This window comes from Saccopteryx bilineata, chromosome 1, assembly GCF_036850765.1.
Source record: "Saccopteryx bilineata isolate mSacBil1 chromosome 1, mSacBil1_pri_phased_curated, whole genome shotgun sequence".
Lineage (NCBI taxonomy): Eukaryota > Metazoa > Chordata > Mammalia > Chiroptera > Emballonuridae > Saccopteryx > Saccopteryx bilineata.
In genome coordinates this window covers 181,734,947-181,751,970 of record NC_089490.1, presented here as the reverse complement: position 1 = coordinate 181,751,970, position 17,024 = coordinate 181,734,947, and the positions used below count along the sequence as shown (strand labels likewise).

Sequence of the window (17,024 nt, the reverse complement as noted above, 5' to 3'; positions counted from 1 at the left end):
TTATTAAGAGACAATACAGCATATTAAGAACTTAAAATATTTTTCAAAAGATATTAAATGAAGACATGTTAATCATCAGGATTACAATCCAACACAAAGATTAAAATTAAATGGTATTTTATAAGATATTTTTACTCAACTAGCTTTTATTAAACAATTACAAGAAACAGATTTTGTTAGACCAAGATGTAATTTACTCCCCACCAATTTAACTTAATTCACTGTATTTGTTTATAGATAGGTAGCATAGCAGAAGAAAATTATTGTGAAAAAAATTATGAGTCTCTAACCCCAATTCCATCCTAATATTATTTATTATCAGTCTCATCCAAATCAATCCTTTGAGTCATATAATGGTACTCTATTTCCTAAACAATAAAACAAAAGAGGAGAAAAAAACTAAACAGTGATTTAAACATTTCATTTTTATAGATCGAGATCTATCATACTCAAGAAATATTTAGCCAGGGTTACTGAAAACCAAACACTAAGCAAAAAGGATGTAAAATTGAGCAAGATATATTCTTCATTCTGTAAGAACTCTAATTTAGGGAAGGACACATGAGTCAATAAAAGAATGATGAATCAATATAATTGATAAATGAAATTATTCAATTTATATGATAATGCATAGAGCTAGAAAGAGGAAAAGATAAATATTTTCAGGAAATGCACAAGGCAATATTTTAAATCAAGAGAATAAAGGAAAAAGAAATACCAGATTTTAGTCTGACTTGAGCGTTCAGTCAGTACCTACTATCAAAGATAATACAAACTATTAAAGTTTGTTAAACAACTATTTTTTTTAAAAGATGCTCTCGGCCCTGGCCGGTTGGCTCAGTGGTAGCCCGTCGGCCTGGCGTGCAGAAGTCCTGGGTTCGATTCCGGCCAGGGCACACAGGAGACGTGCCCATCTGCTTCTCCACCCCTCCCCCTCTCCTTCCTCTCTGTCTCTCTCTTCCCTTCCCGCAGCCGAGGCTCCATTGGAGCAAAGATGGCCCGGGCGCTGGGGATGGCTCCTTGGCCTCTGCCCCAGGCGTTAGAGTGGCTCTGGTCGGGGCAGAGCGACGCCCCAGAGGGGCAGAGCGTCGCCCCCTGGTGGGCGTGCCGGGTGGATCCCGGTCGGTCGGGTGCATGCAGGAGTCTGTCTTACTCTCCCCGTTTCCAGCTTCAGGGAAAAAAAAAAAAAAAAAAGATGCTCTCTTCGGTAGAGCATCGGCCGGACATGTGGAAGTCCCGGGTTCGATTCCTAGCCAGGGCACACAGGAGAAGCGTCCATCTGCTTTTCCACCCTTCCCTTAGTGGGGGGGGGGGGGAGGGGGAGATGCTCTCTTAAGAAAATGAGATAAACGGAAGAAAACGTACTATATGCCAAGCACTCTTCTATGTGCTTTACTTCTATTAACTTATTAAAACTGTATTTATATTATATTAACTCATTGAAACCCTGTGAAGTAGATACTATTATTATCCCACTTTACAGATGAGGAAACAGGCACGGAGAGTTTAAATCCCCAAGGTCATATAACTATCATATTAAGTAAGGAAGCTAGGATTTGAACATGGGCAAATCTTGGTCACTAGTTTATAGAAAATGAAATAAGGTATTCCACATACAAGCAAGAAGTATTGGTAGGTATGAAATCTCTAGGATATTTCCTGAGCTATTTCAATGTGAATGTGTGATGTGTAGATGAAATATGTATTAGCATTACAGCAGACACAAAGAAAGAAGAGACAAACTAGGCAGCTAACTGTGTACTCTGAAACACTTCCGGGAATTTACCAAGAGCAGTTGACAAAGAATTAATAAATCAATACTGCCAATACTTCCTTGGTGAAGAACTGATCCCCTCATCTTTGACTTTATATAGAGGTTAGGTAGCAATCAGTAAAAAAAAGTCTGATGAAAAGTGCTCACACCAACACATGGATTTTGTTTCCTTTTCCTAAACTCCCTAAGAACTTCTATATTCTACCCTTACTCTTTCATGCCCTATGTTTTACTTCCCAAAAACATAAGATAAAAAAAGGCTGAGAACAGAATACACCAAAATAGCTACATTGGAAGGTCCTTTCAAAGGGACTACTAGGCCTTTCACCTTTACCAAAATGATCTGAAAGCTACAGAAAACTGGCAAAAGTTATTTATACATAATAACATTTACTCAAGAAACTGTTTCAAATATTTTATTAGTTATTCCAACCCAAATACACTTGACAGAGAATTAAGACTTCTACTTGATTTTGAACTTTTTAGTTTAGTACACAGCCTAAAAATACTTGACTTATTAACCAAGTAGTGTGTTAGTGTGTGTGTGTAAAATCAGTTACACAATTCAATTATCAATTAAATTGAAAGGAAACTCAGTTGGATATACAATTCTTTGTTATTAATAGCCAATCTCATTTAGGACTTCCTGTACCTTTAAAAATGCCCAACAGAATATAAATTTTTACTATTAAAAAGAATATACAGTTTTAACACTTACTGTACACCACAGATCTCGCTTAAAGTAGTATTTTATTTATTCACAGATAATAATGTAAAAGATAGCATTTTTGTACCTCCACTTTACTGACAAGAAAGTTTTTTGAGTTACCAAAAGCATTATAATGAATTTTAGCTAAACAAAAATACCTTTGGTGATATACATTTTAATATCTATGAACAGAGTCACAGGCTGAATTCCATTTTTATTAAAATTAAATTGAAAACTGCATATCTTACATATAATTACCTAGCTTTATTTTACCTTAGCTGCTTTTTATCACAATATTCCATTGAGACAGAAGGTATCAAGAAACACTACACTTAATTAAAAGGGCCAAAGGACTAAGATCCCACTGAAATACCTCTTTGTAAAAAAAGTATTGATAGTTATTTCAATTACTACATTCATTTGGTTTGAGAAATATAAATAATATGCAAGTAATAATTTTCACAACAGATGTACTTTGGGACATACCATTTACTTCTAACTTGAATGTACCTTATCTCAGTCTTCAAAGTAGTCAATACTACACATATAGATTTCAAAATCCTCTCTGGCTTTCTACTTCTAATAAATATCTTAATATTAGGTATCCAAACTGAATTATGTTATTACATTAGTAAAAGCAAATACAATTTTGTATATAAACACAGTCTGGAAATTTTTAAGTAAATACATATATATATATATATATTGAAGACTACAAAATACAGTGCAAGGTTATGAAAGACACAAGCTAACAGTAGCACTACTTTTAAAATTAAGAGAAAGAAAATATACTAAAAGAAAAAAAGAACTGATAAACAATTTGGAAGAGGTTGTGGTTGGTCACTTATTACTTTTCTATATTATAGTTAATTAATATTCTAAAAAGGTCTACAGAAGGCTGACCAACCTCTCAAGCTCTGAATTCATGGCACTGACCTTAGACTTTCTCAGAATGATTTTTAATGCACACTGTTATTAGTAAAACCTGTTCAAACACATGCCCCATCTGCCAGCACCCCATCTGCAAGAGAGCTCCTTATTCTTGTAGACAGTACAACTTCTGCTTGTTTCCTTCTTTCTCTACATACCAGCTGTATGGTAATGAGTATGAGCAGCTGAAAATACTGCATGATAACAAAGCTAATATGAAAACAGCAGAAAACACTTCCGCTCAATGAAGCACTTGCAGCATGGACATAGATAAGCTATTAAAAAGAGGTGTATGGGCGGGAAAGTTTTATTTGTGTATACTGGGTGGGGGGTGCTTGTGCATGTATGTATGTTAAATATGGGTTTCCACATAATTTTTTTTTAAAAAGAGGAGCATGGGGTACCAAAAAAACCTAAACTTTTTAGTACTTTTGTTAAAATGTGGGATCAATTCTTTAAATGTTTTAAGTCTCAATTCTTATACAGCAATGATATACACCAAGTGTCATTTTGACAAGCTACTTTTCGAGATGTTAAATAAGTATGTTCCACTTCCTAACTAACTTATTTGGCAGCTATTTTCTAGACAATTTAGCAGCTAATATACAGTAATGTGTGAAACAATATATTCTATGTTTTTAATTCTTATACAGCAATTTAATTTTTTTTAATTTAATGGCATTTGAAGCCAACACACTCATTTTGAACATCGGAGAAACTTCAAACAAAATACTAAGATGGCACGTTACCTTCTTAATTGAGGAAAACATAATAGAGTTAATTTTTACATGTATGATAGTCACAATGAATGAATCTACATAATGTAAGTGGAACGAAAGAACATTAATATTTTACGTGTAATATCTTTCCATTTAGAGATTAACAGTCAGGAAACAGTTGAAAAAAATGACTACTCTAAATTGATGCTGTGTATATATTTTTTCACAATTTGAAGAAATTAAAATTAAACAATATTAATCATAAGTAAAAGAAGTGCCAATATTTCAGAAGAATCAATTACAATTTTTACCAACACATCTAAAAAAAGCCTTATGTGGACTTCATAGCAGTTATTAAGTTCTGCCCTGGCCAGATAGCCTGGTTGGTTAGCATCATCTGGAAGAGCAAAGGTTACCGATTTGATCCTCGGTCAGGGCACATACAGGAACAAACTGATATTCCTGTATCTTTCTCTTTCTCTTTTTCTCTCTCTCTCTCTCTCCCTTCCTCTCTCTCTCAAATCAATAAAATAAACATTAAAAAAAGCTATTAAGTTCTTACTGTATAACTATACCTTCTATAGGTAATTTCATTTTACCCTTACAATAACCCTATGAAGTAGATACTATTATCTCCATTTTATAGATGAGACTAAGTGGTAGAACTAAGAACTTAACCTCAGACTGTCTCTATCATCTATGCTCTTAAGGACTCTGCTTCTGATATAAACTCCAGGAGGGCAAGAATTTGAGTCTGTTTTTCACGGTTGTACTCCAAATGCCAAAAGCCTTTCTTGAATCAGGAGTTGAATAGTCTGAATGAATAGATAGAAGAGCTAACTACTCAGTTGTTTTAAGTGTAAATCATTGTGTTTTTTTTTGGGGGGGGGGTTGTTTGTTTTTTTACAGAGACAGAGAGAGTCAGAGCGAGGGACAGATAGGGACAGACAGACAGGAACAAAGAAAGATAAGAAGCATCAATCATTAGTTTTTTGTTGTCACACCTTAGTTGTTCATTGACTGCTTTCTCATATGTGCCTTGACCATGGGGCTACAGCAGACCGAGTAACACCTTGCTCAAGCCAGCGCCCTTGGGTCCAAGCTGGTGAGCTTTGCTCAAACTCGATGAGCCCGCGCTCAAGCTGGCGACCTCAGTGTCTCGAACCTGGCTCCTCCGCATCCCAGTCCAATGCTCTATCCACTGTGCCACCGCCTGGTCAGGCTAGTGTAAATCATTGTTAAGTGAAAAAAAATTACTATAAGTTTTGTAATCGACCTAATTGTTTTGATATTGAATAAAATATTTACTGATTAAAGAATCTTAAAAATAGTTCAGTAACCTAAGTTTTGTTCACTTGTCAGTTTGAAAAATACTTATATAAAAATTCTCATAATTAAACATTTATTTTGAAAGGTTGGTACAGAATAAATAAGAACAAAATGCACTTATTTTATTATTTTGCATATTTTTGTGAATCCATTTGTCTTCATTTTTACTGTTTAATAGGAAAAATGCATTTTTCCTATTAACTAGTTTAACATATTCCTTGACTTCAAATATAAATCAAGGCCACAGGCTTCCATAATATAAAATATTTTGTTTAAGATAATGAAAGAACAGTTCCAACTTAATAAAATAATGTCAATTATCATTTTAAAAGACCCACGATTGCATTTTATCAGAGAAAAGCAAATTTTTAACAACACAGATTTAAGAAAACCCACACAATTCAGACAAGATTTACAAAAACAGTACTATACTGCCCCTACATGTTCCAACTCATATTAACAATGGCATTTTAAAAGCTAAAGTGATAATGCAGAAATTTCTGTGGATTATTGAAAAGCTGTTTAAGCTTAAATTGTTCCCAAGTGAACTATATAAAATCAGCCACACATAAAAATGTAATTAAATATAGGAACAACCCATAAGTTTCAATTTTCATTTTCAATACTAGCAAGAAGAATTAAGAGAATTTCACTCAACATTATCATATCTTTTTCTCTCAAAACAGATTTCCTCACCATTATATGAAAATAACATAAAATGACAATAAACAAATAGGTAACTAGTCATGTGCCTTTTGGGCTGATTATTAATGCATTAATGTTTGAGAAATACTTATTATTTACTGTTTCCCTTCTAGACCTAAATAAATGTCAACAAAGTTTACAAATATATATATAAACACATATAGATGCTATAAAAGTCACGAGAAACCTTTATTAAACTAATATCAGATTTACATTGTAAAAATTTTTATGTATTTTACCTTTTACATTTTAGGAATGAAACACTATATATGCAAATAGATGTGCTGCATCAATAGGTACTTGGAAATAACTTCTTTTTTTTAATTCAGTGAGAGGAGGGGAGGCAGAGATAGACTCCTGCATGTGCCCTGACCAGGATCCACCCGGCAAACCCACTAGGGGGCGATGCTCTGCCCATCTGGGGCCATTGCTCTATTGGTCCAACAGAGCTTTTCTTAGCACCTGAGGTGGAGGCTGTGGAGCCATCATCAGCACTCGGGGCCAACTCTCTCCAATCAAGCCATGGCTGTAGGAGGGGAAGAGAGAGAGAGAGAGAGAGAGAGAGAGAGAGAAGAAAAGAAGGGGGAGGGGTGGAGAAGCAGATGGGCGCTTCCCCTGTGTGCCCTGACCTGGAATCGAACCCAGGACATCTGCACGCCAGGCCAATGCTCTACCACTGAGCCAACCAGCAAGGGCCAGAAAAAACTAAATTTTAACTTCTAACATTTAAAATGTTATTGGCTTTACCACAAATGGTAGTCCTATAGCTATTACTTCCTCAGTAATATTTACATATTAAAAAATCTTAAATTAGATCTATCATTATTTATATCTACACCATGAGTGATAGCTATCATTATTTTACTGGTTTATATGTGAGCACATATTAACTTATACAACTTTCCACAAATCAGGGACTGGGCCAAGAACTCTAATTCTGACTCAGGAACAATCCAGAAAGAAAGAACAATGGTGAGCCTGATAGAATATTAAAGATTGAAGTTTCCTTGCAAGAACATCAAAAATAAAATAAGATGGAATAACAGTTACTCTTTAAGAGTTTCAAAATAATATTCTATACTGGCTACTAACAGTATTTGAAAGCCAATAGATTACACATTTCATAATGCATTTCTGACCAACATAATCCTATCAAGTCAGAAAAAGAGTGTGTATGTATGCATGTATATGTACATATCCATATATACATACGGAGAAACTATAATACAAATTATCATTAGTTGATTTAGAAATGAAAAGTGTATAACTGAATCAAGAAGTCTGGTAGCACACTAAACATGCTGCCCAAGCCAAAGCAGAATTCTCAAGAGTCACTAAAATGTTAAGTTATATAAAAGGTTGGATTTTTTTCTTCTTTGTCCACTAATACAACTAAAGAGCCTAGACCCGTGCCTGCTCATTAGTAGATACTTAATTATTAAATGAATAAATTAATCAATGTTCCTCTGATTTTAATATGTGACCACAGAATGAGGATAATGTGCTATGTCTCTCAAAGACAGAAAAGTGTCTGTGGCCTTATTCATCTTTGGTATATTAGCAATCCACACAAGGAGTATGACCAATATATCGATATAGTAGCAGAATTAAAATTAATTTAGTAGTGTTAATTTTTCGTGGAAATACTGGGAGAAGTAAAAATGTGGTCAGGGGTCTCATCCCACATTTCTAGTGTAAGCATGCTAGCATGAGTTGCAATTCATCACTGAGAAGAATAATATATAAGCTCCAAACTCCCATTATAGTAGATGGAGCTGCCTATAACTCGGTTAAGGAAATTTAGGTATTCGTTTATATAATGTATGTTTTAAAGCATTTAAATATGCATGTTCTCAAAGACTTAAGAGGAGGCTTAGATTGCTTTGGCATTTGAAAGTGTATTCCGTGTTTCATGTGGGTGATAGCTGTAAAACTCAAAGGTCTGCGGAGTTATTCCCACAACTCCAGAGAAAACTGACTTCAGAACATTTTGAAGTTTAGAAAAGTAATATGGTGCATACAGAGTGTATCACAGAACATTCCCAGTACATTACACATTAATATTTTTACAGCAAAATATATGAATATTCAGGGATATTACAAAAGTGAGTGTTAGTCACGGTCAGGTTTGGCTAACTTGAAAATTTTTTTAGTTTTCAATGCTTGTTGAATTCTGGTCTGCAGACAAGTAACTGAATTTATTATTCCATACTTGTTTACCTTGCTAGGAGCTTAGTATTAAGTTTCTTTTTAACCTATTTTTCATCAGTCTCCCATATTACAAGTCTTAATATTATGTTAGTTTCTGTAAAACATAACCTACAAATTTAAATACCCTTGCCCTGTGATGTTATAATTACTAAACTTTTCATACAGACTGTTATCTATTGGCAAAAGGGATAACAATTCATGGCAGTTATTTTTATGTAGTTTGTAGATTCATAAGTCATGTTATAATTTGTTTTACATTCACATCTGACAACTGAGGCATAACCTAATCATTATCCGATGACAAAAACAACTAGAAAGCAATGTTATCAGTAAGTAGATATGGAGGTCATCATAAACTGTGGGAGCAAAGTGAAAATCACATAATTAAAGTGCAGGATGACATGGCAAAAGTTAACCCTGAAAACATTTGGAAACTAAGGATCCGTTCACTCAACAAATGCTTCTCCAGGTCAGTATAGCAGTGTTCGTGATGCTGGAGCCAGAGGCCCGACTTAGAAGCTCAGCTCCACTTACTAGCTTTGGGCAAGTTATTTAACCTTCCTACGCCTCTTATTCCTTCCTCATCTGTAAAATAGGTTATTTTAAGGATTGAGTTCATACTCATGAAAGACACAGAATAGTGCCTCCCCTGCGTCCCAAGTTAAGACTAAACTATTACCTTATTTTATTGTCAACAAAACATTGGCATTAAGTTAATTTTCTGTTTCCCTAAATTAGAATTCAAGCTCACTGTTATAGTCACAGGTTTTAGAAAGGTTCCAAACTCTGTTCTAAGTGCTTGAGACACATTTTGGGGCTGGTATTAATATTAAATTTCATGTCACGACATAAGAGAATAATCTGCAGCAGTATAATTAATGTGAAAAAACAAGATGGAGCCTAGGTTCCATTTATCCATCATTTCTCAAGTCATCTGCTTAGCCAATATCCTTCATGTTTTAATGCAAAATCACTATGAAGTCTTTCCTGAGCCATTTGCATTGAGACTTGGGTGACCTGCTCATGCTCCCACCAGTATTTTGTACATGGGCCCATTTAAGCAATTATCCTTGTTTATTATAAGGATTTGATATTTTAACTTTTAGATTATAAGATACTTAAAGAATTGTGATTTTTTTTTTCATTTTTGCATTGCCAAAGACAGAGAGGATTAAAAAAATCATCACCCTTTTATTTATAAAGCAATGCCTTGCATAGTGCAGAGGTATAAGACTGCAAGTAACAGCCCTGGCTGGTTGGCTCAGTGGTAGAGCATTTATCTGGTGAGTGGAAGTCCCGGGTTCGATTCCCAGTTGGGGCATAAAGGAGAGGCAACCATCTGTTTCTACCTCTCTCCCCCTTCCTCTCCCACCATGGCTAGATTGATTTAAGCGTGTTGGCCCTGACACTAAAACTAACTCGGTTGTGAGCATCAGATACAGACACGGATGGGGGTTGCCGGGTGGATTCCATTTGGTTCGCATGTGGGAGTCTGTCAATTCCCCCTCCTCTCACTTAAATTAAAAAAAAAAAGACTGCAAGAAACATACAATTTAAATTCTGTTTACTCATAGTTATGCATGAGACATGAAACATTCTTAAAAAGACAAGATCTAAAACAAAATGGTCTGCTACAAACTAATTCATTTATTGATAAAAATAAGTAGTGGCAGTAAAGAATATCAAATGATCTGAAAATGCAATTTCCCCTCAAGTTGTGATGAAAACACACATTGGGAGGAAAAAACTTAGGAAGTCAAAATTTAAGAAAAAAACCCTAATTTCCCTGAAATTTCTGTCCAAACTTGGTTATACCACTACTCTATTCTTTCTACTCAGCAAAGTATTGTAATAATTCTTCTTTATTTCAGAATTTTCTGACATTTTGGGGCTACTGTAGACTCTCAAAAGTACCATCTAAATGACTATATCCTGTTTATTTTTCCATAATTTTCAAAATTGGTAAGTAGTAATTACTTTTAAAATTAAATGTCAAACTGTATCTGAGTTTAGTTAGATTTAGAAAATGGAATATTCAAAATCACAGCTGCACAGTCATTTAAAAACATTTAGTAAACAAAAACATGCCATAGTTTTCCAGTACCAAAACACATACTTCAACAAATTGGCCATACAAATCTTTATACTCACTTTTTCTTTCATATCACCAAGAACATAAAAAGATATTAAACTCTGACTTTACAGCCTAATTGAGGCAAGGTAACTATATGAGGCTGTCAAATAACACCACGGAGCAGTACATATAAGCCCAAGGGCCAAACATAATGGCAACAATGACAATATGTTCCACTAATGGATGACGACAATGGTGGATGTAATTAGTGCGAGGAAAACGGTTCCAACCAGACTGTGAAGTCACGGAAAATGTCTGGAGAGACAGAGGCACAAATGTTACTGGTGGACACCATATAGACTAGTACGAGGAAGGAGCACGTGATGCTGGCTTTTTAAAGGTTTCTTATTTCTGTATGTTAAAAAAGAAATCCATCTATTATTTTTACTTGTCTAAGAGTTCCATGAAATGGATGCTGAGTTTCACGAAATGTCTTTCAGGCATCAAGACATTTTAGAATAGCAGATTGCTACAACTACTTTAAATGAGAATTAATCATAGCTAGACTAGAATTGAAAAAAAAAAGGGGCAAACCCAGATTGGGGGCTAAAGGCAAAGCTATGTCAGAAATGTAAGACTAAGTAGTAGTGCTATAAGAAACAGGCAAGTATTTCTGGCAGCTGCTCTTGCTAGCATGAGAAGTACCCTTGTAGCAGAGATTATTAATAGCAATAGACTTTGGGAGAGGCTGTCATTTATACTGTACAAATATCACACTAAAATCCAGAAATGTAAAAGTACAAACTAAGGTGAAAAATAAAAGTGAGATAATCACAAGACGTGCAGTTAAAATAATGTGTTAAAAACAATAATAAATCATGAAACTACGTGTGGATCATCTGTTTAGATAAAACCAAAGATGACAGTTTTAAAACTATTGGAAAAGTAGAAGACAATTATAATTGAAAATAACATAGGTGACAGGTGTATGACAAATATTTTCTAGAAAGAATAAAAAATAAGAAAAAAATAACACCATGAGCAAAAAATAATTTCTTGATCTATTTATATATTTTCCTCATGAAACTTTTAAGTATAAACACATATTATTTTCTTTAAATGAAAAAATTCCTGATAGAAAATCTAGAATAATAAACATGGAAATACAATGAGAAAGTATCAACTAAATAAAATCTACAAAACTTTGCCTTGGTATGAATAAATTGGCTTAGAATATTTCTTTCTCTTTAAGCAACATTAGAAGTCCCTTATGCTGTTTTTTTATTGGTACAATCTTCCAGGAAAACAATTTAGCAGTATTTAGCAAGAGTAAAAAAGTTCATACTCCTTGACCCAATAATAATTCTACTTGTAGAAATCTGTGTTCAAGAGTTCAAAGCAGGTAACTGTCCAAATCAACAATAGCAAGAAAGTTATGGTACTTTCACTTGGCAGATTATACTACGGCCATGGGGGACCACCAGCAATACAGTAAAAATGGATTAAAGTACCAATGCTATTTAAAAAATTATTTACTTAAAATTGTTACTGTGGTTTTTTGTAAGCAGAATTACTGATCATTTAAAATTTGTAAAGAAAGATATTTTCTAAGTTTTATACAATACATTGAGCATGCCTTACTTTTATCAAAAGAAGTAAAAGGTATTAATTACTGGAAGAAAATAATAATTCCCTATATCATCATTCAAATTCAGAGAAGTTGAAGAATTATAAATTCAGGAGGGTAGTAACTCACAAATTTGCTTTACCAACAGAGCTTTTGATAATCTACTTTTGGGCTAGATACAAAATTTTGATATGTAATACCATCATTACAAAATTATTTCCAACTATCAGAAATCCCAGTCATATTGCTTGAACTCTTGGATTTCAGGTGAACAAGTTCTTGTCCCCATTGTCCTCACCTCACCCTCCTGCCACTCTGTTAGCAGCTCTACCCCATTCTCTTATACAGCTGTGTTGCCCATGTTTATGGGACACACAATCAGTATATGGTTCAAACCTAAGAATATATAAGGCACTCTAAAAACAGTACTTGTCGATAAACCAGCACAGCCAACCATGTATGAAATTCCACCAAGCTGCATCCTTATTTTATATGTTTAAAATGTAGAAAAATAAAATAATTTATAGTAGGATTTAAGAAATACAGTACTACCACAATTAGGCATCCCAATTTCAAAAACTAATAATTACCAGATATTTTATAGATTAAATAAGTTTTTTTCCTGTGAAATTTCTCTTTCTTAAAGTATAATTAGGTCTTTTTAGAATTTGTGTACTCAACTAGTATTCTCAAATTTTCCTGATACTAAGACTTACCTAGAGGATTTCTAAAAAATATAGATAGATCTCTGAGCCTTAATCCAGATCTCTTATATTTGACTATTGAAAAGAGGGAACCCTAGATTTTGTGTTTTTAACAAGTATTCTAGGTGATACTTATAATCAGGAATGTATAAGCAACTATAAATAAATGATGACGATCTTTATTAAAAATGTTTTGATTTTAGGTAACTGATTAATTGTTAGATTGCTATTTCTTCACTATTGTTAGTATTAAGTCCAAAGTATCTCTCATGAGAAACTAGACTAATTCAAATAATAAATTAGACTACCAGTACTAATATTATACTCAATAATGAGGTGAATTTCCTGAAAACACTCGAGCGATATAAATTGAAGTATTAGCTATAACAACTACTACAAAGATTTTTCACAATTTTCTAAGTTATTTTATTGTGCAAACATTAAGAAGATCAACATCTATGATGAGGGAACAATTTCATGTTTTTCAAATTTGAATGGGTCAAGACTACATATAGTCTATCCATTTGCTCACTAGTTGAAAAGGCTTACAAAATACAGTAGTCTATCTCTGTGTCTGAAAATCTGCTTGAAAGAAGCTATACCTAATGTAAAAGATAAACTGGATGTTAGATACAAAATGATTAATTACATATCACGCCAAAGGTCTTTTTAAAATCTTTGATAAAGAATATTACCTTTTAAAAATGTTCGTTAATTTTACCATGGGAAAGTTAGTAAATTAAATAACAAAGAGCATGTGAATCAATTTAAAGCTACCTAAATAAACCAGTTGCAAAAGCAGAGAGGGAGGATATAATTACGCTATCCCTCTAATATTTCTAGTAGGCAGAGTCAATGAGTTATGCAATAGTAAGTTACTGGCAGGCAGGTGGTCTAAAACTGAATGTGTTAATTTTGTTTTTTAACTTTCTTCTGGGAAAATTTCTATTACAAATTTTATTTTTCGAATTTAGCCCCCTTCTATTGTTGCAAATCCAAAGCCATAATTTAACATAACATAGTAACCTAAAAGAGTCATACTGAGTAGTGACACTGGGAAGCCCTCAGGGAAAGCCCTGATGTTTTCTATTAATTTTTAGAACCAAATATCTTAATTATTAATGTGTTAACCCTTTAATAGAAAAAACTGACACTTCTTTTCCTCAATTAAAAAATTTACTTGTATTAGTATTTTCTTTTACATAAGTATTGTTATGTTTACACATTATTTAGTAATGATTTTTAAGGTATTAAAGGCTTCCGTGTAAATGCTTAAATCAGAGCAGTGACCTCATTCAGCAGTTACAAAAGTGACAAAGTGAAAGAAAATAAAATTAAAAATACACTTTCTGGAAACATAGTAGAGAAAAAGATAAGAGTGATGGAGATATTTGTGTTCCATTTTCAATGTTTAAACTGTATTACATTTAAACGTCACTTGAAATGTTTTTCATCATGACTACTACTTGTTTGGAGAAGTGGAAACTACTCAAAAGGAACCAAGATAATAAAAAACATATTTTACAAAGATTACTTAAGTCCCAGCCAATAGAAGATTCTCCTTACTAAGGAAGAAAAATGTTTCTCAGGTGTTATCAGTTAATCTACTTGTTTAATAGAGTGTTTCCCTTTTAATTAATAAAAAGGTAAGAGGGGGTACCAAACCACTAATAGCACTGATGTATGCACAGTCATTTAACCTCAGACAGGTTTGTTTTGTTTTGTTCAATGTGTTTAGAATCATAAACATATTTCAGATCCCAAAATATATCACTCTAGTTAATATTTCAAAATGGCAATACCAAGTAACTCAGAAAATATAACAAAACTGCTTGTAGTAACAGGGTCAAAATTTGGTGGGAGAGAGAGGGCAATGTCATCCTAAAAAACATCCAACAGATCACAACTTGATTATACATTAGCACAAGTTCTACAAGATGTCTGTTAGTTTAGGACTGCCTATATATAAACTGTTATCGTAACTGTCACACATGGCATTTTATTTTTATTTTTACATAACAGCAAAAAAGTAATGTCTCTATTAATGTTGAGTTTAAGAAATAGCAATTTAAAAATAATACAGCTTTAAGTGCCAGATAAACTTAGGGAACTTGGAATATTCTTTATAAGAGCCAAATGTTTTAATTCCCATGTTTAAGGAGAATACCAGCAGCTTTTTGCTTTTCCCCAAAATAAAAACTACAAATTTTGAATTTTAGTACTTGCCAACATATTTCAAAACATAAATTTTTATATATATCAATTTAAAGTAAGGATTCTAATATTGTAAAAAATAAATGAGAAAGAAAAAGGTGGATTGGGTAACTGTGCCCTCAAGACTCTATAAGATTATTAGAACTATCACTTATTTTTAGTTTTTGCTGGCTATATAATACACTGAGTTTAGTTATAAAAGTCAATTGAAAATTGAAGCATTTCTTTACTAAAGCAGGCAGAAGTACTTAATTTAAATAAATATTCCAATTTTTCAAAATGTGTAAGACTTACCCGTCTTCGACAAAAGGGGAGGCCTTGGGCAATAATGCTAATGCTAAATATCTTCATCACAGTTTGATGTGGTAGAGGCTCTTTCGTGCTTTTAAAATCAACAGGAACCAAGCCATGGTTTAGAGTAGCTTTTCCCAGTTTTGACATTTTAAAACTCTTCTTGGTTGATAAATACTCTCTATATGTAATACAGGCACATTACCAAAAATTCTATAAACAAAATTTAAATATAATTTTCTGTTTAAAAAAAGAAAGGCTGAGAACCCAAGGCCTGCTGCTTTTGTCTTTCAACCTTCTCCTACCAAATGTCCTGACCTGTCTGAGGCTTGGTGAAGTGCAAACTATCCTAGAATAGCCAGGAATTATAAACTACTGAAGGGAAAGCTCCTGCTCCTGCCAGTCAAACAGCTGGTGAACCTCCCATACAAAGTCAGTAATGTGAATACAACCAAGCAGGGCTATGCTTAAGGTCCCTTTTAAAACTTCTCCAACCACTAATGTAGGTGTTCCTTAGAAAGCGAAAGTAAATTTTTCTTTACAAAAATAAAAAATAAACATTGTATTTTCTCTAAGCTTTCCTTACCCAAATATCAGCATTAATATTTTAGTAATGTTTTGGATTATGCTTCAAATTTAAGGACAGTGCTTGTGCATGCTCAAACATACATACATACACACACTCACACACACACATTTCTTCTACCTAGATATATTTAGAATGAGCATTATATTTTCAAGTGTTTGTCCTAAGCATGGCTTTCTTTTCCATTTCCACATATACTATTCTCTATCTCATACTCACTACAACATTAAATCAACTCAAGCTCTCTATAGCTATTAATCTGCATTTAACAGCAGATACTTTCGTTGTTTGTAAATTTCAGTTCACTATCATTCGGAAAAACTCATTGATTCCACTTAAAAGTATAACAGGGCCCTGGCCGGTTGGCTCAGTGGTAGAACGTTGGTCCCACATGTAGAAGTCACAGGTTCGATTCCCGGTCAGGGAACACAGAAGACATGACCCCTCACCCCCTTCTCTGTTTCTCTCTTCTCCTCCCACAGCCATGTCTCAAATGGTTTGAGCAAAGTTGCCGAGCAACGGAGCAGTAGACCCAGATGGGCAGAGCATCGCCCCCTAGTGGGCTTGCCAGGTGGATCCTATTTGGGGTGCACGCGGGAATGTGTCTCTGCCTCCCTGCCTCTCACTGAAGGAAGGAAGGAAGGAAGGAAGGAAGGAAGGAAGGAAGGAAGGAAGGAAGGAAGGAAGGAAGGAAGGAAGGAAGGAAGGAAGGAAGGAAGGAAGGAAGGAGTAACAGTATGTGTTGTGATTTATTCAAGATATTTAAAAAATAAATATTTATAAATCTAACCTGTGCTGAGAAGTAATAATAGTAAAACGAGTGAATAATAACTAACCAGTTCATCGCCAAAACTTAGTGCCAAATTTCTCCAGCATACCAAGGTCATATAAACATTTCTAATATGGAGAGAGGGAATGTGGTATACAATCTATTCCTCAAGACTTTCAATAGTTCCCCAGTGCCTAAAATAAAGTTTGGTAATGAAGACTCTCCCCAAAGTGATCCCAAACTTATCATTCCAGCATTATCTCAAATATTTCCCTAACTTAACCATTTATGTCAGTGTTAGTTAATCTTTATACTACATTTTATACTCAAGCCTATGAACTAAACAATTACAAAGAAAAAAATGTATGAAAATTAATAGTTT

General features: G+C 33.8%; 1 protein-coding gene across 7 annotated transcripts in view; it reads right to left on the bottom strand.

Moving 5' to 3' along the window:
- FBXW7 (F-box and WD repeat domain containing 7) overlaps positions 1-17,024 on the bottom strand; it is a 181,789-nt gene that overhangs the window by 41,783 nt on the left and 122,982 nt on the right. Inside the window, exon 1 of one of the 7 annotated variants that reach the window (XM_066280814.1) lies at positions 15,291-15,571. The exons of the other annotated variants lie outside the window; for them this stretch is intronic. Within the exon in view, the coding sequence (XP_066136911.1) occupies positions 15,291-15,437 (147 nt within the window). The 5' untranslated portion in view covers positions 15,438-15,571. Of the gene's footprint in view, positions 1-15,290; positions 15,572-17,024 lie in introns of those variants that run through there. 7 annotated transcript variants of the gene reach the window in all.